This window comes from Hipposideros armiger, unplaced genomic scaffold, assembly GCF_001890085.2.
Source record: "Hipposideros armiger isolate ML-2016 unplaced genomic scaffold, ASM189008v1 scaffold_414, whole genome shotgun sequence".
In the NCBI taxonomy this organism is placed as follows: Eukaryota; Metazoa; Chordata; class Mammalia; order Chiroptera; family Hipposideridae; genus Hipposideros; species Hipposideros armiger.
This window is the reverse complement of record NW_017731764.1, coordinates 880,987-905,147: the sequence shown is the minus strand read 5'-3', so window position 1 is coordinate 905,147 and position 24,161 is coordinate 880,987. Positions and strand designations below refer to the sequence as shown.

The 24,161-nt window shown below is 34.3% G+C and overlaps 1 protein-coding gene across 1 annotated transcript in view; it reads right to left on the bottom strand.

Annotated features, from left to right (window-relative positions):
* Nucleotides 1–24,161, bottom strand: part of PAM (peptidylglycine alpha-amidating monooxygenase) — a 289,670-nt gene that overhangs the window by 51,792 nt on the left and 213,717 nt on the right. Inside the window, exons 9-15 of the mRNA XM_019664013.1 lie at nt 19,612–19,660; nt 18,068–18,135; nt 16,871–16,951; nt 16,506–16,582; nt 16,039–16,142; nt 9,884–10,068; nt 8,648–8,719 (exon numbers count right to left, since the gene is read on the bottom strand). Coding sequence (XP_019519558.1) covers nt 8,648–8,719; nt 9,884–10,068; nt 16,039–16,142; nt 16,506–16,582; nt 16,871–16,951; nt 18,068–18,135; nt 19,612–19,660 — 636 coding nt within the window. The remainder of the gene's footprint in view (nt 1–8,647; nt 8,720–9,883; nt 10,069–16,038; nt 16,143–16,505; nt 16,583–16,870; nt 16,952–18,067; nt 18,136–19,611; nt 19,661–24,161) is intronic.

The window sequence follows — 24,161 nt, the reverse complement described above, 5'->3', positions numbered from 1 at the left end:
CTCTGAGACGTTGTTTCTCCTTCCAGGGACATTCTCACCCCAGTAATCAACTAGCTCCTCAACCTTCAGATCTTCCTCAGGCGTCACTTATATCCAAGAAGCCTTTCTTAGAGCTCTCTGCTATGTGCCCCGATAGCACTGTGGTCTCTTTCTGTACTGTTAGTGCCCAATGTCTGGTCTGTACTTCACAGGTTTGAATCCAACCCTGGTGCTTAGCAAGCTATTCTGTGCCTTTAGGCAGGCTATTAAGCCTTATAAAGATAATGATAACTGCCTTTAAGGATTACTTGGTGGATTTAAAGATCGCTAAATGTAAAATGCCCAGCCCGATGTATATCATAAAGTAGGTATTACTAAATTGTAGCTCTTATAATTACCAAGAAAAGGCATAAACTCTAGTGGCAACATGCATCTGCTTTATGCTACTGTTCACCTAAATTTAAAAAAATCAGTTCTTATTTCATATTCAAGAATTGGGATTTTCATAACGGAGAAAAAACTAAGTTTACAGCCCTCTATGTTCTTAACAAGTCACTATGGCTGCTGTAGCGTTTTTTTCTTTAGCTTTGTCAGGAGAGATTGTAGCTGCACTTTTTCTCTTTTTATGTTTAGTCTATTTTTGGAGAAAGAACTATCCTACTCCAGTGTTCTGGGTTGCCAGCCCTCCCCACACTCCCTCGAGCCTTTCCTGTCTGCTTTCTTTTCTTTACAACTTCTTTGCCAAAGTCTTGCCTCATACGCTATAAACACACGCACTTTGCGCTTATCTTGAGTGACTGCAGAGGTGAGGAGAGACCCTCCTCTGACACAGTGTGTCTTTCAAGCTTTTTCATCTTCCCTCTTCTTTTAACAAGTTCCAACATGGCCTAAGATAGCTTTCTGTGATAATGGAAATATTCTGTATCTGCTCTCCCCAACATGGTAGTCACTAGACATATGAGGCTATTGAGTACTTGTAATGTGGCTAGTGTGGCGGAGGAACTTAATTTTTAATTTTACTTACTTTTAATAAATCTATATTTGAACTGAAATAGCCCCATGTGGCTAGTGTCTGTCATATTGTACAGCGCAGGGCTGTGGGCTGCTGCTATATCCTTCCTCACATCATCTTCCTTCCCTAAATCAAAGGCATCTGTTTCCACTTCTTACCTCACTCCTGTATGATCTGTGCATGAGTTCCTTAAGAGCACCTAGTTGCCAAAGCCAAAAGACTCTTCATCTTGACCTACTTGTGGCATGTAGCACTGTCAAAACTCCCTTCCGAAACGCTCTCCTTATAACATTGTTCTTTCCAGATCTTCTCTGAGTTTACTCTTTGACTGAACAAATTTCTTTTTGTCCTATCCTGGCTTGTCTTCTTTTCATGAACATAAAATTCCAGTAAACTAGTCAATATATACATAACATAGTGTGATGTGCACAAAACTGGCCTAAAGAACAGTAATTGCTTTTTTTTTTTTGGTTTGAGAAAGTAGAAAAGTTTTCTGTTTTCTTCAGTACTTTTCACTTAGCACTGGCAATATACTTTACATGTATTACTGAATTCTATTAAGATGTTCTAAAAAATGTTTTTTGTACATTTAAATGATCTGGGAAAGGATAAGTAGCAAGGTATAAATGTGATTTTATATAAAAAATGAAAACCTCTCATTTCTTTTCATACTTCTAGTGATTAATACTGTTCTTATCATAGCAGAGCCTCAATAAATGATTCTGGAATAAATAATTATTTGTTAAAGAGTCACCCCTAGTTTCTGTATCAGTAGAGACAAAAATATTTCTTTGATGATTTTAGGCTGCAGTGAGTTTCATTTCTGTCTTTTTCTCACTCAAATTTTGAATCTTATCTTATGAAATACAGAAATGCTCTAGGTCTTTTAAGTAATTTGGATGAGTGGGTTTGGTATTAGGAAAACACTACTGTGGTAGTAGTTAACGTGTCAGGAAAAGGAACGCAGCACAGTACAAGAGAATCTAAAACATGACCAATTAAACTCCAAATTTGTAAGTTGTGGGCTAGCATTAACTCCTTCATGCCTCAACGGACATTTCTCTGTTCAGTAGGGATCACTCCCAATTCCTTTCTACCAGCATGAAAATTTCTCTGGTTCACTTTCAGGAACATAGTGAGATCAAACTAAAATAGATGGGAACATACATTGAAAAAATTGCCCTATGAGATGTGGAGTATAGCATAAGGAAGATAGTCAATGGTATTGTAACAGCTATATACGATGTTAGAGAGGTAGTAGCTTGGGGAAGGGGAGTTATCACTTTATGAGGGGTGTGAATGTCTAACTATTATGTTGCTTTGTATACCTGAAACTAATTTTTTAAAAAGTGAAAAAAAAAATTTCCCCATGAGTTGTTGCTGGTTTTCTTTTGTTTTTTGTTTTTTTCATAAAATGCTCTAAAATTGGATGAAAAAAGTATCACTACTTTTAGACAGCATAAAATCTGAATTGTGGTGGGCATTTTTATTTTAAAACTGATCAAGAACCTCTTGGTAATCTTTCAGAATGTAAACTCCCTTTGCCCACACAAATCACTAGTACTTCATTACCTAAAACCAACAGCTCTTGCTACTGCTTATTGCTCTGCCATTTCTATGGTACAAAGAGAGTAAGTAGGGTGTTCATCAGCAATTTAACCACTGACAAAACATGCCAAGCAGCCAAGCTAACGAGATGACAACCTTGGAACACAACTGATTGATTAATGAGAGGGATCGGAGGAATGGAGAAATAAAAGCATTTCTTTTTAGATTTTAATGTTTTGGTTTATGACTCAGTCATAGCTGAGCTTCCCTTCTGGTTAAAGTCTATTTTTGTTTATTGACTGATTACTTCCTACTAACCCACAACATTTATCCTACAGCCTCAGAGAAATGAAACACATGACATCATGATCACCTCAACAACCCGAAATGAACCTTTTTCTTCTTATAGGACTCATCTAATTGAAAACAATCAGAATTTTTTTTAAAGAAAATGAGACAAATCAAAAAAGGAGAACTTAGAAGATGATGCTGTTGCACATACCATGTACACGGATCCATGTCGGAAAGCCCAACCTTGTGATAAATGATCATTCACACCTGCCTATTCTGTTATTAGGAAACCAATCCAAAACAGCATCCACTCAGCTGTCCAGGGCATTGGGGGTGGGGGTGGGGGGGTGGTATTTCGAATTGTGTTTGATAGATGAGTTCAATAAATAAAACGTGTGAGCTGCTCATAAATCATAACAAACTGATAAATTTTTAGTGAATGGGGATACAAACAAGAATTGTATCTTCTTTAAAACAGCAAAGTGGCATTGAGAGTGTTTGGAATTAGCTAAGATGCTACTAAAATCATTTGTACTTTACTAGAGAATGAAGGGAGTACCCTATTTTCAACAAGGCAAGGGAATAGAAATTTTAGCTACCAAGCCGAGCCTTTGTTTCACGGCTCTCGTAAGTAGTTTACCAGCTGTTACTTTAGCAAGCTTTTACAGCAGACTATTGTCATTTTAACTTGCATTCTGCTTATTTGATAAAATATGCCAATGGCAATTCATTTTTGTGAGCATAAAACCATTGTGAAATTATTCTGTTTTGCAGAAGGTGTCTGAAGACCTTTAACTATCTGGGGTCACGGAGTGTTTTCCCTCTACAAACTGTATTTTTGTCATATTCTCCCTGCCTTGGGAATACAGTAGCTCATGCTGACCTTTGAGTAGAACGATTGATTATATGAGGGCACAAAGACTACAATGAGAAGAGTTTGGAGCAAACGGAATAAAGCATGTGAAAGGCCCTTTCTGCAGAAAAAGAAATGCTGTCTAGAGCATAACGTACAATAACAAGGACATACTAGTATTGGAGATTTGGACTTTCAATTCTGCCTTGAGTTTTTTTAAGACATCAAATCTTCTCATCACAACAGGCATAAATTTCAATACTACTTCTATGCTTTGAATTTTAAAGGACAGAAACACTCAAATTCAGAACTCCTAAATGTAGTTGTATAGATTCCTGCTTGCAGCCAGTAAGCCTCTTAGTTTCAGCCCATATTCCTTGCCTAGACCATATTGATAGAAAGCTCAGGTTGTACCTTTGGCATGGTGAACATATAGAAGACATCATAATGCGTAAAAAATGTACAAAACATGCTTTAGTTCCCTACAAGTGCAAACCATAACATACAAGTGAGGGGGATGGTGTGTGTGTCTGCTCTGGAAAGCATCATGGCCACCATCCTCATCCTGTATAGTCTCCTAGGATTCATGTCCTCCACGCAAAATCACTAATTGAGTTTTATTGTTTAGCTTATTATACTTATTATATACATAGATTCTTCAGTTATAATGTTTTAAAAGTTGATGACATTTCAGTATGTTTTGAATACCCACTAGTGTTGTTCTGCAGGAAGGCTGGCAGGCATAATCAACTCATTCACAGATAAGCTCACTTACAGGTAAATAGGCTATTTTCAAAGCAGTATGGGCAGCAATATTATGCAGCCATTAAAAACGGGACTTGCCAATAATTCTACAGTAGGAAGAAATATTCAAGATACAATACTGTTAAAAAGAAGATGCAAAACTGCATACATTATGATTTAAATAATGCTAAAATAATGTGCACATATGTGTAATGTATATTTCACACACAGGAGTACATACACATCCATATTTCTGGGGATTATGTATGATTTTTATTTGCTTATTCAGACTTTTCTGTAATTTCCATATCTTCTATAATGAATATTAATTAAAAGCCAGTCAAGCCTTATTTTAAAAATATCCCTGCAGACTTAATTAAAGCCTCATTAAAATGTTTCCCATTGTTGCAGGATGCAGACAACCTACTAGGTAAAACTGTCACATAATGAGGTTCTTCTAATGTCTCCATGATTACATCTTTTGAGATAGAGTCTCAATCACATTTGCCTTACACCAATTTTGTTCTAGAGGGGTCAGCAAACTTTTGAGAGGAGAAGAGCCGCCAGGGGTCAGCAAACTGTGGCTCACAAGCCTTTGAAGTAAAATTGAAAATGAAAATAAAACAAAACTTTCATAGTTTCATTTATAAAATTTTTAAAGGACACTATTCACATAATGGTGATTATGAAAAAATATATTTATGGCTCTTGAATAATTTTTAAATTGTTGTGAGGGACAGGATTGGCTCTTCCAGGGGTCGGCAAACTTTTGAGATGGAGTGTACCCAAAGAGCCACATGTGGCTCGTGAGCCGCAGTTCACCGAACCCTGTAGCAGCTATAGATAAGGATACTACAGAAGGCTAGTATGTTCATGAGTAAGCACAGGCTAGGCCACGTGGATTTGCACAACTCAGATGTCTCTTCAAACTCTACTTAATTTCCAATCAAAATTAATACTCTGGCCAAAATTAATAGTTAGCAATTTTAGTGATTAGAATTTCAAAGAAAATAAAATACTTATATTTCTCCTGGAAAAACAGAGTATTAGATAAACCTGTGTTAAATAGATTCCTGGTGTGCTTTGAATTCTTTTTCTCCATGTTGGAAGTACCTACTACATCCTGTCCATTTGAGGCACAGCGACCTTTTTTTTTTTTCCAGCCTATTAAATATGAGTATTCTCTCTCTCTCTCTCTCTCTCTCTCTCTCTCTCTCTCTCTACTACCTTAATAAATGTTGCCCATTCATTCCAACATAATATTTATTACATATCTTCATTTTTATCCTTCCTATCTGCTTTCCAATGTATTAAGATAGAAAGTAAAAGAAAATATTTTTTGTTTTATCCATGTAGAACTATCTCTATTATTTAGGCACTGATGGGTATGGAGTTTGCCTTTGACTACATATCCTCTGATGTTTTGGGCCTTTTTCTTCCTGCCCCTCAACTGTTCTTTTTCCAATGAGGGTTTGACATCTGTGTGACTGACAAAGATGCTCTTTGTTAGCTTGTGGCTAGAACAACTGAAATAAATCAGGGCTCTAATTTACTGAAGATTTAAAATATTTAAATACTCAATACAACCTGGAAGAGTACTTGGAACATAAATTGTTTTGGCCAGAACACCAAAAAAAAAAAAAAAGGCAAAGGGTTAAGTTTGAGGGCTTAGTTTAAAAATTAGCACATATGGCATAATTTATTTGAATAAATATAGTCCTCCTATTAGCTATGAGGTCAATTTAACTACCCAAGGTATGAATATAAACAGATATTTGTGGAAAGAAGCATCTCTGAGAAGAATGGGATGCTCTCTCAGTGATAAATAGATTTGACCTATGTATTGTAAGGAGATAGACTGAGCTCATTAATGAATCAATTGGACTATATGTACAAACATATATTTGGTATATTTCTGTATTTCTCTTTCAATTCTATACCGGGAGTCTCCAATGACTAGTGGAATAATACACAGACTACACTAGCCATTAAAATGGTTCTCAGTCAGGTATTTATCTTTACCTAATCTGGGAGGTGACATTCTCATGGACCCACTAATTTCAACATATGAATACCATAGTCCATTTTCTTCAGTATGAAAATTGAGTCAGAATAATGCTTTCCTTCTTCCCAAGTAAAATCACTTTATAGCATTTTTATTCATTAGTAGAATAAAACAGTAACTACAGGAAAATCATTTGTTTTTTGTTCATAGAATTCTTCTCTGGAACCAATAAAGCTTTGTGTATATTTAAACTTAATACTATAAATATATATATACATATATACATATATATACATATATATGTATATATATGTGCTATCAAACACAAAAGGTAAATGAATGAACGGTAAAATATGAAAGTTTATTAAAGGATTGGTTTGAAAGCATATATACCACCCCCTAAATCCTATTATTTGAAAAGAACAGGTTATATCTAACATTTAAAGTTCCTCTTGGGTTTCTAATCTTTCAGAGGTTCCAATGTCTCCCCTGATCAATTCAACTAACTTCAGAAGGCAAACATAGGCTAGCCTCAGTTTCCACAGGAACTTATTATTTTACAAGATGCATCTACTAGATGGTAGTCTGATTCCATCCTGTAGCACATATGTTGGTATTTGGAAATGTATTCTAAGATGACTCAAATTATTTCAAAGACATATTTTTCAAATAGTATGTGCAAAGTCAAAATAATTCATTTTAAGTTCTGGTTAAATTTCAGTAAATTATAGTAAATACTATTAATACTGCTGTATTTAGGTTGCAATCACTGATTTCCTTACAAATATACTGGGGGTACCAAAAAAATGTATACACATGACTTGTATTCACTCTTTGTTATCGGTCTATATGGAGTATTATAATTTTAATACAGTTTTTTCCTCTCTTAAAATGTGTATACGTTTTTTTGACACCCTCTGTATTCACAGGATTGATAATTTTAGTTATTTTAAATCATAGTTTAGTATAAACCATTTAGTATAAAGTCATCTCCCTTTTTTATTTAATATAAAAATAGAAACAACTTTTAGCTAGGTTGTGTATTTCAAAAGATCACTTGTTAGAATGAGATGTTATGGAACATACACTACAAAATTTAAAAAATTTTAAATTACAGTTTACCCTATATTCTTTCAAAGTGCATTTTTTTTCCTTTAAAAAGTTTGGATTCTGTAATTTTGGAAATACTATTAGTGCAAGAGTGATACCTTTGACCTAATGGAATACATTTTGAAGAATTCCAATAGGGGTTTACCCTATTCAAAGAGTCAGACATTTCTAAATGTTGCTAATAGAAAAATCCCGTCTATTTCTTGTACACTTTATCTTGTCAGTAGAAGTGTATTTGCATTAACATTAAACTAAAGTTTTAAAATACATAATCTCTAGGCCAAAATGTCTTGATAAGATAATATACTCCAATTCCTAACACAAAGCACTATTTTCCAAACAACTGGCAAGAAACCAAGATTGAGGAGAGTAATATTTCAGTGCCAGCACATGCAGTATTTGACATACAAGTATTAATACTTCAAATAAATAGAACAGAGGAAGAACGATGCTTTTTTTTTTTTTTTTAGCTGAGCCATCCTGCTGCCTATTGGCAGCTCAGCTCGGGCCGGGCATCGAAGCGCTGTTGCTCAGAGCTGGCACTCTTGAGCGAGCTCTTAACCAACTGAGCCACTCAGCCGGCCCTAAGAATACTTTCTTAACTCATCAGATGGCAACTTAACACAAAACTACAAACGCATAAAACAAGAAATCCTCCTACCTTACTGAAGGCAGAGAAGAATGACTTAAAAGAGGCAAGATGCGGGTTTAACTCTTAATTTCTTTTTTCTTGAACCTCAAACATAGTTAATGAACACACCATACTAAATACATAGGAATTTAAATGGTAAAGGTCATTAGATTTCAAAAGCAGCTCACTAATTGTTTCCAATTATTATATTTACACTATATAAAGTTATAATATTAGATAAATTAAAACAAAGAAAAAATCTAATGGGAGTAAATTACACTAATGAATTTTACTTGCAAAGCTAAATTGCAACAACTGACCATTTTCTCATGAATTATGTATTATATAAAAGCAGCAATACACAGGTTTGGAGGCTGGTAAACAAAGACCTAAAATATCTCAATAACTTTAAAATATGGTTGCCTATTTGAATAATGAACACTGTTATAGGTCTAGTTACAGAAGCATACATACCCTGTTCTAACACTTCTTCTTCTTCTCGTTTTGGCTGCTGGAGTAAAGAAGTCTTATCTTTGCTCTCTGTTTCTGTAAAAGATCAAAGGAGCCGAGCATAAATTTGCAGTATATATTATATACTTTAAATAGTTTATTGGAAATATGTCATCAACATAAGATATTATTCAGGGTCTTGTTTCATAAAAACAACAGAATTAAGAATTTATATGGTAGAAGTGCCCTAATTCACAAAAAATTATATAGCATAACCACCAATTACCAGACTTCTGACTTAATAACAAAACTGCTTTTAGTAATATATGCATATATGCATTACACAGAATTTTAAACATGCAATAATAAAACTGCTCATATTTGCTTTTTTAAAAATTGAATTTAGTAATATTTTAAGGCTATTTTAATAGCATTTTGAGGCATATTCCATAAATACCGGGGGTTACAAAAAAATGTATACATATGACTTCTACTCATCTTTTGTTCTTGGTGTATGTTATTACAATTTTAATACAGTTTTTTTTCTTTCTTAAAATGTATATACATTTTTTGGCACCCTATTTATATTAGGATCTTAATAAATGACCTGACTGCTGTATTAACTTCTTTCATAAACTTTCCACTAGAAATAAGAAGTTGTTCTGGCATTTTAAGATTGAATATGCAAAACTCAGTAAAGTTTAAGCATGCTTCCTTCAATAAAACGGTGTGGGCTTTGTAATTTTGAACTAAGTTAAAAAACAATTCTGAGAATGAGACAAAAAAGACCAAGACTAGTAATGCCTCATGAATCAAGAATTGTCTGTGTTTAAAGATGCTCATTAAACAGATGATTTAGAGTTTGGTTAGAGATGATAACCATTTTTGTTGGCAAACTGTAGCATTCTTTAGAACATGGGGTATAAATTCATAAATTGCATAAGTCATTACTGCTTATAGGAGGAATGAAATGGAGAAACTAGAAAACACTAATTAAATGGAGAAAGACCTACATTCATGAAATTGGTCCCCAAACTAATCTCTTGCATCACTAGTTGAGATTTTCCACTTTAACTCTTGATGGGGGCATGGCAGGGGGGGAAATAGGATATAAAAGAAGAAAAAGAGGGAATTGGGTTATGTGGGCACATGTGATTGCTTGGCAGAGGATGATTTTAAATATTAATCATATAGTTATGAGACACAGAAGGAAACGGAAAATACAAAATCATGTTACTTTGAATTACACACCGATTTTACCTTTGTGATGTCCATGCATCATAACCATATCAGGCTTTACAGGAATGGGAATATTGGCCTCTGGTGGTATGGTTCTGAACATATCTGGAGCTACATTCTGTGTACAGGTCATGAAAGAAACTGCATGCTTGGCTTCCATATAATACATAATGTATAAGTTGCACATTTCATCACTAGATGTGCCACTGCAGGCAAAAAAAAAAAGGAGACACAACAAATCAGCCACTCACATAAAACACATTCTTAATGCAAGAAAATGCAACCAGTAAATCTGCCAGCAATGGATTCAAAGGTGGAAATATTGTGAATTTATTTTATAGCTTTCATTAAAGCCCATCACAGTTTCCAATACCAAAAGCACATTTTCAAAGGTCGAGTTCCACTTAATAATGGAGTATCCGTTTGCAGTCACTCCATGGGTATCACCAAATACCGGGGATGGAAATGGCATTTAAGTAGCAGTGAGATCCTGTCTTCCTCTTCTAAACTGTTTCATTCCTTAGTCCTTTTTCCATTTGCTAAGACTCACAGGTTGGGCAAAGTACTTTTCTCATAAAAAATCGTAATTATTGACTTAATAATGGTGAAATTCAGAACACTTCAACAGAAACATCATATATTATTTACAAGTCTTTAAAACATTTTTTTTCCATGTAACCCCGAGAGTCTGGGATCTTGTTTTGGTTACTGCCTCCTCCCTCATGGTCAGATGAATCAAGAATCATGTGTTGATATTAAGACATCATAAACGTACCCCTGATATCTGACTTGGTACCTTGCCTTCTACAGCAGTGAAGAAAAGAGTGCATCAGGAATGATACAAAAGGAAATCAGCCCTCCTTTCTTCTCAGGGCTCAGACCCGAATGGGGTCGTGCTGTCCAACTGAATGACTCAGTGTTAAAAATAGATTGTACAACAGTGGGATGGACATTTCAAGAAAAAAGTTCCCACCAACATAAATTATGTTTAATAGCTTACAAAACATGGTTTGTTTTGTTTTTTTTTCTTCCTAGATTCACATGGGTTGCTATGTATTTCATTCTATGCACTATTATTAGGAAGGCATTATTTAGGTACACCTTCACAAAACTTTTATATACCGAGGTAATTTGGGCAAAGGGACATTTCCTATTTGGTGTTAACTTGGACAATTTTTAGCAAGCCTGTACTAATAAAAAACAAGCTGCCCAGTGGACTATGTGCTGTACAGAAATACGTCAGTGTTGATTTTTCCAGCAATGTCATGCAGCACTCACTTCCTCTCCATAGCAACAGTAATGACATCAGCAAGGGAAGGAACAAAATAAAAATCTTCTCCAAACAAGGATGTGGTTTCTCTCAGCTCTGAAAATGTAGGGCCCCTGCGAGACCACAGAAATGAGCCCTCACCATGGGAAGCGTTGTTTATGCTTTAAAAATCATTTGGCTTCTCACTCTCTGAACCCGATACCTGTCAGTGTAACTGTCTCTCCCGTGAAATATAAGTCTATGTTGAAGTGCACTCCCAAACACACACCTGTTCACTACACATATCTTTAGGTGTCAAAACACCATTCCTTAGAATTACATTTTAACAGCATTGGAGTTGGTCAGAAAATTATACACTATAAAAGGAATAGCTAGTGCCAAGGTAGTAAGTCAGAGCCTCCCGCCATATTATCCTCCCTCCCCCGGTTTAAAATGAGGAAAACATACAGATCATGAGAGAGAAATGAGGGAAAAGGAATTTAAACTGTGGCTCTAGCTTAGAAAACCTTGAATCATCTAGCAGAGAGGGGAAGCAAAATAATCAATATAAGTCTCTCAAATTAATGAACAGAAAAAAATAATAAATCTATATAACAATATAGATTTATTAAATAATAATAAATGAAACTTGCAACTCATCTATGGACAGATCCCTCCCTATTTTCTCTGGGAATATCCTGTCCATGTTCGCTCTAAAAACGTGATTTAATCAGACGGCCTTATCAATTCACCAGTGTAGTTCATTTAAGGTACTGATTCTACAATACAACAATTAAATTAAAATAATTTAAGGATCTTGGCTATCACAAAGAAAACTTCATTAAAGAGCTGAAGAAAAATAGTCATATTTTTTTTCCTTTCCATCTGTAATTAAACTTGTCATCAAGGTAATTCTGAGCTCCTCTCAGACAGAGAACTTATCATATCCTAAACATGTTAGGACTTAAATCATCCTTGAGGTCAAAATCCACTTTGCCTATTTTATTTCACATTCATCTTTCACTCAAAACGAAACAAACAAACTTGACTTTAGCCAGACGAATTGCTTTCAGTATCCCTAAGGGAAAATTCTGACATGCCCACCCTTATTCTCTGTAGAGAACAACTCTGCATTCCACTCTGTGGATCTGAATGATTAACAAGAGAAAGTATGGAGGGAGGCTGTGTTCACACACTTGCCCTGGCTCCATTGAGTGGGCCTTTAAACATCCCCTAATGCCAGTGGGATTCTCTAAATGATGACTGCTGGCATCACCTAGATTCCAAAATTACACTGGTGTATTTCTTTCATCTTCTTGCATAATACAGTGCTTACACAATAACTACTTCTTTATACCAGCTAGCTTTAAATCTGACAAAGTGTGGTGAGCCGGAAACAGTAAGCTTTCAATAAATATTTGTTGAATGAGGGAAGAATAAATAATCTATCTTAATAAATGTTTACAACTTATTATGGCATAAATGGTTAACCCTAATATATCATACTGCCAAATCAGGTTAATTTTACAAACTCAATTGATCTATGGCATTTCTGAAAAATATTTATATTCATCCATCTATCCGTCTGTCCATCCATCCATCCATCCATCCATCTATCCATCCATCCATCCATCCATCCATGTTCTGTGAGAGTTTTTATAAAAATAAATTATTTGATATTATAAAGACATATAATAGAAATTTTTTAAAATACCAGGTATTCTGAAAAGTCATTAAAAAACCCCAAATACTGTTGTACACCATGATTATGTTTCCGACAGTGACACTTGACTTTGATGATTCTTCCACCCCAGCCCTTGTCCTTTACACTCAATGAGAGTCATGAAAATAACCAATGATGGGTAATACTAATTTTGAAAATATGAAAACTTTAAGATGTTATTTTACAAAACTTGTAATTGTTTCTGAAGAGGTTTCATGGTGCTTTTAAACTTACACATTAAGGAGTTATTGATCATATAACTTTATCTTTGCATATAATACATTTTAAAATGCTGATTACAGTGTTGTGCTTGGTTATCTATGAATATTCATTAGTCATTCTCATATGTAGATGAAATAACTGGTTCCAAATGAACAATATGACTAACAAAATTGACCAAAGAGGTAAATATTATCTACCAATTCTCAAGAATTAAACATTTTAGCATATAAACATTTACGCAAATTAGCACACTTAATTAGATGAATCAACTGATTTAATTAAATTCTTTTTTGTTGTTTAAACTTAAACATTTGAAATGAATTTAGATAAATGTCACATTGAATATAAGATATGTAATGCAGTCAGGCACTTAATGTCGCTTCTTCACAGATTAATACTATGTTGTGAGTATACACATTGGTACAACTTTGTCCAAGATATATTATTCATATTTACTATTCTAAAAGAAATATATCTGGATAAAAAAATGTTACCATTAAGTATTTATTAATATGTTTTGCCTTAAATCCATTTATTTTTAATGGCTGTATTTTAAGGTGAAGCCTGGCATGGGAAAATCAGTGCCTGTTTTTTAAAGTGCTTTTTATTAGTTAACTAAATACTCTCTTAGTTCTACTTAAGCAAAGTTTTCTCCAGTCCTAGAATTTTCAGTTTAATACAGAGATTCGCTTGAATTGGGTGGAAGAATCATTCAATGGAAACTCTTCCTAGTAGGCCACTGATGATTCGATTTTCCTGTAAAACCTCGTTTTCAGGTGCCTGCAGAACAAGAAGGTTAAAAACTTGAAACTGATAGTTCTCCCAGGGCATGGAGGGAGCATCTATTGACACAAGTCTACCTGTGGAGATTTGGGACTTGTATCTAAGTCTGCTTCATGCTCAGGGCTCTAACCCAGGCCACGTGGGGTGGGGGGCAGGTGGGAAGTGAGAACCAGGAGAGGAGATTTCCAGAGTATCATTTAATATAATAGATGTGATAAAATACTAGTTTTCTTTTTCCACTGGTTACATGCTCTACAGTGATTCTATATTATCCTATTGAAATGGTATCCATTACTTTACAAAACTGAGATACACTGCTGCTATTACTGCCTTTCTCAAATGGAAAAGCATATTAAGCGCTATAGGAATGGTAGACATTATTATGAGAAGTTTTATTTCTATTTCAATTTATTCAAACTTGTCTTATTAGTTTATCATTCCACTGGAAGAAAATTGATTCTTTAATATAAACTAAATATTCAGACTATGAACTCATCCAATAACTTAAATTTCTTATAATTTCTGTTTCATTTGTATTACAAAACGGCATTTCCTGTAGCCCACATGAGATTTACCAAAAGACAGATTAGTATAGTCATTTTAGGGTATTATTTTAAAGCAAAATGCACATTTTGAAAATGACTTAGAATTATCCTGAACTCATAAAACTGAGCGAGGCCTCTTATCCTGGTACTATCACAAGTAATTAATTCCTGTGGTTGATACTGCCTCACAGAGGATACTGAAAGGGCAGAACCTGACCAAAGGTACAAGGCTCCCCACCCTCAAATTGTAAAGAGACCTCTAAGCAAAACAATTCCACTTATTCCACACTTGAACTTGTAAACTAATACACAGAATATGTCAAAAGGGATTTTATTAACTACTTTGTTTACCTATTACAATGGTTAATAAAATAACCAAAGGCATTTAAGTAAAGTTTCTGGGGCTCTAAACTAACATAAGTCGGAAAGGAGTTAGTCTATACTGTCTGAATCTTATGACTTCCTGTACTTAAAGATTATAAAGAAGTGACTTGTCAGCCTCTTTCCTTCAAATCTAGTTATGGCAACTTTGTCAACCCTTTTTTTTTACCATTGCCACTTCATGTAATTCAATGAATTTATTGCCTTCTTCAAGTCTTTTTCCTAAATTTATCCATTTTATCCAAAGTGAAGGTATATTAGGAGTTCCTTGTTTAATGTAAATTGATAATTTAAAAAATTTGTTCTATCTTAAGCCTTAAAATGGATGCTTACTAATATAAAAACCCTTTTAGAGTACCATAAAAATTCAAACTCCACTATCTCAAATGCCTTTTTTCCTTTTACCTGCATCAGATCTTTTCCTTTTCCCTGACAACTAACACTTAGTGTTGTCATCATTAAGGACGAATCATCTTTAGGGTATCTAATGCATATTTTCAGATGCCTGTTTTCTGTAACCTCTCTTTGATCAAAAGATAAGTGGTTTAAAATTCTGGCTTCCAAGTGACATCAGTAAATATTTTATAACTTAGTTTAACATGGAAAGGAGGCTCCTTGGTTCTTTCCTAACCAAAAAATATGATAAGGGCCTTTATCTTTCATTTTTTTAGGCAAACCTTTTTTGAAATAGTTCACAGTGCTTTGAAACTTTTACTTAGTGTTATAAAATATACTTATTTCAAAGAGGCTCAGTATTTTGAAAATTATTTAAAAGTCTGACATTCTGTTTTATAAAGTGCTGCCCATTTTATTCTTATTTGGTGGACTAACCAATTGGAAAACATTGAATACATAAGCAGAAAAAAAAAATCATGGTGCTGAGTAATTAATGTGCACCACCAAATGCAGAACCCATATATTAGCCCAAGTTTGAACACAGGACAAAGGGCACTTTAGGAAAAATAATCATTATATGTTTTCTTTATTAAGATGAGTTTGAGGAAGTAATATATACTTTTGTAGTAACTGTAACATGTAGAGGCATGATGTTGAAAGTCTTGAATAAGCAGGAAGAAAGGAAAGCATGAAAAAATAAGCATATGTTCTGGACTTTAGCCAAATCAATCAGTTCTAAAACGATAAAATGCTAGCTTGTTATAATTGTTCATGATAGGAAAAAAACGTGCAATTCATTCTCAAAGATAACTGTCACCTATAATTATGCCTTGTCCCAATAAAATCTTTTAAAATAGTGAAATTTATGGAATCATACCCAATGTGTGTGGCTTCTGTCCTTCCTTCACCAGTGAATACACATCTTGCTGCCAATATGTCACCAAAACTAATATCTACTGGGTGTTCCACAGGGTAGAAGGCCTGCCAAGAAGACAAACAAAGATTCATTAAAATTACCAATAAAACTCAGAACCACATGCTTCAATAAATGTGAGGCTTGGAGCACCCTGGATAGAAAGGAGGAAGACACACACCAACACCACCAACCACCACCACCACCACCACCACCACCACGTTTAGAAATATTAAAAGAGAACTGATAAGGAAACCAGCAAGATGGAAGTTGTAAAAAACGAGGTTATACACAGCTCATGTACAGTGAAGGTAGATTTAGAGATGTTTAGATTCTAGAGACATTCACAAGGGTTCTACAAGAGTTTTTAAAATTACTACCTGATGATTAATATTTTTTTCTTTCTCAAAATTAAACTATATTCTACACACCTGTGGCAGCTGGGGGCTCTGGCGTCCAATCAGTGTCCACTGTTCATTTCTCACTCTGTATCCACTTACTACCTTACCTGCAATGAACACAAATTATAGTCATATAATATAATAAGGTACTAGAAAAATAAAAGGCATTATTTACCTTCCATTTCAAAATAAAATCTGGATATTTTCAGAGGCCAAAACGCTAGGTATTTTAATGAAAACAATATGATGAAAAAACATACAAAAATTCAAAAGATGGAGCAAAATCCCTTTCATTGAAATAGATTTAATGTCAAACATTTTACATTTTACATTTTTAGCATGAGGATGTACAATGGTAAATATTTATAATTTAACATGTAGTTTAAAGTTCTTACCTAAACGGTGAGTGTGAACTCTATAGGCAAAGACATGCATTGGATACTTTTTATAATGACATGAAATGTCAGAATTCACCACTGTGAGAAATGAAAATCAGAAAAAAGTCATTATTCAACTGGAAAACAACATGATCCTTCTCTACAAGTACGTACAGGGTATTCACAGGCTGCTAGGCATGGGGGTTTTCTTCTGAGGTAAACACCCACCCATATACTCAGCAGACACTAGGCACTTACTATGTGCCAGTCACTTTACAAAGATGGGTTAAGGTCCCCTTACCTTCACATTTTGTTTCATTCATAAACAAAATAACTAGGGACAAATCAAAACACCCTCTCAGTGAAAACATTGGCTTAATTTGTTACATTAATTGTGCAATTTAGGGAGTTGAAAAAGCTTAAAAATTTGTTTTTATTTTTAAAACAGAAGGACTTTTGAAAAATTGTTTGGAAACACCTAAGAGAACTAGATTCACAGTTCCTGTTGAGAAGGGACCATTTCACATGCTTTTCTAACCTTACAGTACAGAATAACACATAGTAACTATTCAATAAATACATCTTTTATAATAAGTGAATGAATATTTACAATGAGACCATACTTGTCACTAACTTTAAAATATTTCCAGTAAAAAAGCAAATAAAAAATGTTCAATATGGCACTATCATCAGAGATCAGATACAATGATAAATAATATTATACTTATTCCAATAGTTTTTTTTAAGTTTAATAAAAATAGCTATTATTATCCCCATTTTACAAATGGGGAAATAAATCTAATATACGTAAGTTCAAAGACTGAATCGCTGTTAGATTTGCTAGCTTCTTGATTTTGAACCTGATATTCTCTGCAGTAGTTTATGTGTGCCACAGTACGTTATGATCTTGTCTCTGGCATCTAAAGAATAGATGATTGATTTGTAAAATACTTCAGATTTATTCTTTAATTTGCATAACCCACCATGTACCCATGGGCCTCAATTCTTAGCATCTTGATAAAAGAATGTAAGATAATGAACTACTGGCTTGGAATAATAAAAACATCTATTTTAAACCCAAAGGTAATAAAGAATTGGTTTATTTTTCAGGGACACAAAAATATTGGTCATTTCAAATGTTTATAAAAAATATACTGTAAATTTCTATAGATTAGGTAATGAGGTAATGGTAAATACTAAAAGATCACTACTCACCTTTCTCTCCTGCTGGTATAACAGTGTCAACAGACATCATAAGGTACATGCCAGCAATTAAAGGCTGCCTGCAGAAAACAGTAACATTGATCAAAGTAGAAACTATCGCCTTGGAAAAATAAGATATATTTCAATGTATTGGTCTATAAAATACGTCTATAAAAATTTTCATGTGAAAATCATAACAAAATAAAATGGAGAAGTAAAATATATACATTTTTTTTAAAAAATAACTTATTTTGGGGGGCAAATAGCTAAACACACATGGTAAATGTAGAAGGCACCAAGTAAATGGCTCCTGTGATGATGAAGTGTATGTATATGGTGCCCAGCTGTTTGGTCAAACAGGAGTATAGATGATGCTGTGAAGGTATTACTTAGATGTGATTAATATTTATTTATTTATTTATTTATTTATTTATTTATTTATTTATTTATTTATTTATTTATTTATTTTTGCTATAGGGCTTTTTAATATTTAGATGTGATTAATATTTAAATCACTGACTTTGAGTAAAGTGGATTACCGCCCATAAGGTGGTGGCTCTCCAGCAAGAAAAGACTGAGTGAGAGTCCCCTGAAGAGGAAGGAATTCTGCCTCCAGGCTGCCTTTGGACTCAAGACTGCAATACAGACTCCTGCCAGAGTTTCCAGCCTGCTAGCCTGTCTTTCAGGTTTCAGACTTGCCATTCAGGTTTCAGACTTGCCAGCCCACACCACCATGTATGTAAGCCAATTCCTTAAAGTGAATCTCTCAATCATTCTCTCCCTCCCTCTCCCTTTCCCTCTCTCTGATACATGAGTATATGTATTAACATTCTATGGTTCATTTTCTCTGGAGAACCCTGACTGATATAACAGGTCCCAGTGATTCCTAGCTCTGACATTCATGCCCTTGTCTAATCTTCTTCCCTTGAATGTAGGCTGACCTAGTAATTGGTCCAGTAAATGGACCTAGTAATTCGTTATTTCTAACAAACAGAATATAGCAAAAGGGATTTCATGGTTTTTTTCCCATAGGAGTCAGACTATGAAGATAATATGGCAACTATGTTCTTCACCTATCAGACATATATTATTTAATAACTTCTGAGATTCGGCTACAAAAAAGACTCCGGCTTCAATCTTGCATAGCCTCTCTCGCTTTCTCCCTTGCTGGCTGTGACAGAAGCTAGCTGCCATGTTGTGAGCTGCCTTGTTTAGAACCCAAATAGCAAGGAAGCGAGGAAGTCCTCTAGCCAATAGCCAGAGAGAAACTGAATCCTGCCAATAGACATGTGAGTGATCTTAGAAGTGGCTCTCCCCTGCTGGGGCCCCCAGGTGACTGAAACACTGGTCAAGAATGAGACCACCATCCACAGCACCCAGCTAAGCGGTGCCCAGAGTCCTGACCCACAGGAGACAATCAGTATTCACTGTTTTAAGCCACTAAAAGTTTAGGCTAATTTGTTATACAATAGATAACTAATACAGTGGACTTCCCACTTTTAAGTGCTCAAAGATCTTCAAGCTATCACTCAGCTATGATCACAGGAAGTACTCACGGCAGGCGTGTGAGGTGTAAGGACACACCGGAACAATCCTTGTGATTATCTGAAAACACACACAGACAAAATACACATCTTAAATATGAAAACATAAAACATGGATTTCGAAATGATATTAAGTGATTATAGCTCAATACTAAAAAAAAAACCTATATGTTTCATTTGTAGGTGCTTTATATTTTACAGAGTACTTTCATATTCATGAATTCATTTAATCTACAGTATATCACAACCGCAACAACAAAACTATCATTTCAAGCAGTTTGTGGTTATTTTCTTGACTCATCAAACTGACCAGTTATCTGCTTTCCTGCGGACATACTAGATGCTGGTCATAATCTCACAGAAGAAAGTTGTTGCTACTCTCTATGCATTTTTCATATTGTTGAAACATTCAGAAAAAATTGATGAACTGAATGATTTGTTCTGTGGGGCTCCAAACAGCTAGCTTTTCTATTTTCCAAAAACTAAAGTAGTCCATTATTTGGACTTTCAAGGTAATACCATTTTTAGAGTCTGTAATGTCTCAAATTTATGTATAGAAATCACCTTGCTTGGTTTCTAAGCCTCACCCATTCCCACCTTTGGGAAAGAAACCCGATACTCATTTTTTTACACCATAACATCAGTGGAAAGCCTCTGAGTATCTCTATCTTTGTGAAGGACACTTCAGAAACCTCTTACAACCTCTTTCTTCGGTCTTCCTTTGCTTTCCCCAAGTAGTTTTAAGGTAAAAATTTCAATTACTCATCCAAATTCTTACCTCTGTTGAACTTGCTTATCTCTCACCACAGAGACCATGAATAGTACACACTTACTCATTCCTTCTATTTCTGTCTATGTTAAATGCTTTCGACTTCACATTTTAATCTGAGTAATAATGATAAAACTTTATATCTCAATTTTGAATTGATTTTAATAGCAATAACTATTGCATGTGTGTGTGTAAGACATAGATTTATACTAGAAATTAAGAAGTGAAGTGTGCTAACAAATAACAGCAGGTGGAATAGATTTTTTTGAGGCATTTTCTTTTCTTTTAGCTGGAATTCTCATGAGATAAGCAAAGGTAGCTTCCTCTAGAAATATATAACAGATAACTAATTTGCATTTCATTTACAATACAGTTTAGTAAGCATAACAAATCATATTTAATACTTTGATAATTAAATACAAAGATTTCTCTGTATAGTATTGAGTTTGTTCTTAACAAAGATAGTACAGAAATAAAGTCAATGATAAACATTTTATATTTAAACAGTTGGGGTGTTTTTGTTTGTTTGTTTTTGTCATTTTACAAAGGGATCTCTAATACCCTAAATCAATTTCAGTGAGGTGCTATTTTCATAATAATTTCAGTGAGTTTTTAATTTCAAAAGAGTTTTAAAGAGAAAATAGTAATAGCAGTAATAAATAATAACCAGTTTAATCTTATTTTGTCTATACTTTTAAATATAGAAAGCATAATTGAATACTGTTTTTCAATTTATTTAAAATTATTTTTATTTTTGAGAACAAGTTTTCCTAAATATATTGCATGAGATTTAGTAAATGTGCCTAGTCTTCAAAATGACTTCACTAACAATTATTTAAGTATCTCCACTGATCAAAAGAGCATGGTGGAAAGTATACCATTCATTCATACCAAGTGAATTCTAAACTCCAGAGGCTCACCTAATTAGCCTAGGTGATTTCTGAAAACATTTCTCATTTGTATAAAAAACATCATACCTATCTAATAAGGTTATTTTGAGAAACAGAAATCATCCATTCATTCCATTAATGTTTCTTGGCAATTGTGATATTTGGGCACTGTTCTATATGCTGTGGATGTAGTGAAAACCAATATATTCAAGTTCCCTGCTTTCATGTGCTTATGCTGTAATGGGAGTGGAGAGAGAGAGATATGTGGTAGGAGGAATAGGAAAAAATAAAACACCAAATATATGAACAAGATAATGATACACAGTGAATTCAACAGAATAAGTGATAGTGGGTAGCTGCTGTTTTATCTACTGTGGTCCAGAAGGATTAAGGGGCCATGAGGCAGGAGATTGTCCATGCAATGCAGAGTGTGTTAAAAGTCTGGGTTTAACTCTGTCTGTTAAGAAGCCATTAGAAGATTTTAAGCTATAGAGCAAGAGCAAAGGATCCTATAAAGTGTTCACCTAGCACAGTACCTGGCACTTACCGGTTACTTACTAATTACTGAATGTCGGGTTTTCCAATTTTTTATTTTAAGTAATGATACTGGGAGAGAGTTTTTTCCTCATACGATGTCTACCCAACAAAAGGGTCAATGTGCGATGAGAATTGTCACTTGGTTTTATATTACATCTTTGCATTGAAAGAATCAAGTTAATCACATTTTGATCTCCACCTTGGCTGATGTTCTTTACCACGACTTAAAAAAAATTATATGGGAGAAATCAATCAATAAATTAACACATTTCAGGAACTACTAAAGAAGATTATCGTCAAAGCTGCAATGTGTCACCAAGTTAAAAGCTGCAGGAATGGTACTAACAGTCACATGCCAGCTATTGCCATGAACAGTGCACCTTCCTGTTAGATAATGTTCTTTAGTAGAACCGTCTACATTGAGAGCTTTTTACTCAAAAAAAGCAGAAAAAAAAGTCAAAAACAAATTTTAATTTGAAGATATTTTTATAGCCAACTTATCAAAGTTTTCTCCAAATTAAATAATAGCCATTACTATATAATTGTTGTCCATTTGCTTCCCTCTAGAGTTTTAAAAGTGAGCCACAGAATAGAGTCAATGGAATTGTAATAGATATATATGATGTTAGAGGGGCCATAGATTGGGGGACAGGAGTTATCACTTTGTGAGGGGTAAAATGTCTAACTGTTACATTGTTTTGTATACCTGAAACTAATAAAAAAAAAGAAAGAATAAAAAAAGAGAGATAGAAAGAGCAACAAGCAAAGTATAAGAAGGTGAGGAGCTCAAACAGCAGAGGGGGGAAAGAGAGACTTCAGAAAGAAGAAGGGAGAAGAGATCCTGAGAAAGAAGTAACAGTTGCTGTATGGAAACAGAAAAAAATAGAAGGACGAGGAATTTCATGTTGTGATGTGCAATGTAATCCTTCCATGAAATCTGCAGTAAAAATGTGTAAGGGGTTTCAATACAAAAACAAAACAAAACAAAACAAAACAAAACAAAACAAAAAGTGAGCCACAGTCTCCCCACTGAGTCCACTGCAAAGATATAGTACCAGGTTTTATTTTAATTCCACATGTTTATGAACTAGATGCATATCCTATAAGGAAGTCAAGGATGTCTGACACACGATAACAAAACAGCTAAAACCTCATTCAGTAACATGAGATGATCACCGCATTCTGGAAAAAAAATATACTGAACTTCTGATTTACATAGTCCATAACATAATGACTTTAGGGAAAGTTGAATTTTAGAGACTGTAAGTTTTGTTTTATACAATATAAATCTTATATGGGTAGAGGGCTGGTGAATATAAAGATCCAAAGTGAAAATCTTGCCTGTTTTACAAAAAGCTCCTCAAATCAAAATATGCACACGGAATATTAGTGAGGAGATACACTTAAAAAAACCCCACCACACTAGTGTTTCTAAGATATCGCTGTGGGAATTTGTTTACATCAAATTTATGTGGTCAGTTTGATCCAGTGAATCAGCAAGAAATGAGGCATTTTTAAAAACCATGCTGTGTTTGGTTGTGTGTGTGTATGAGCATATAGATATTATGGTTCAAATTATGGATAACACTTCAGATTCTCATCATTATTTAACCATGGAGTGATGGAATTATATACAAAGCTAACTGTGTGATGTTAAGAAATTCTGTGATTTAGTAATGGATAAATACACATTTTAACAATGATATTTTAACTGATCAAAAGTCTAGAAGTTATCTCAAAGTAAATACTCATATACATTTTTAGATATTATCAGAGTCAGTTCTTATTCATATGCTCATTATTTTAAAATCAAATTTTATTATTATAATAAACGATTGAAACCTTCTCCAGCACAACTTTCTACAGTTTAACCTGAAGGGCCATGGGCTTGCATGTACACACGATGAGAAGTCCCAGTGGGAGCCACTTGAACTCCCTCATACAAGGTGGTCTGGGGGTCTGAAGGGCTCCTGAACACGTAGCTATTTCTATAGCAAGTAGCAGCTTTGGAGAGAAATATATTTCAGCCTAGTGTTTGGTGTGAAGATTATGACTTTCTAACTCCAACCTGATCCTTGCTGCATTGACGCGGAATTGAATATTATTTTCATAACCTCTACACTGATCTTACTTCTGGTGAACTCAGGAACTTCACCTAGTTTTGCATAATTTACTGATGATTCCCAGTGTTCTCTGACTTTGTCTGCCCTTCATTGTAACGCAGTGCTTTCGCCACAAGATATGAAGCCTCATAAGAATGACTTCATTTCCATTTACTAGGCTGTATATGAAATCTGTCTCTGACATGCATCATCATAAAAATGAGTGACATTTAAAAGGTCTATTATCATAAAGACATACATCAG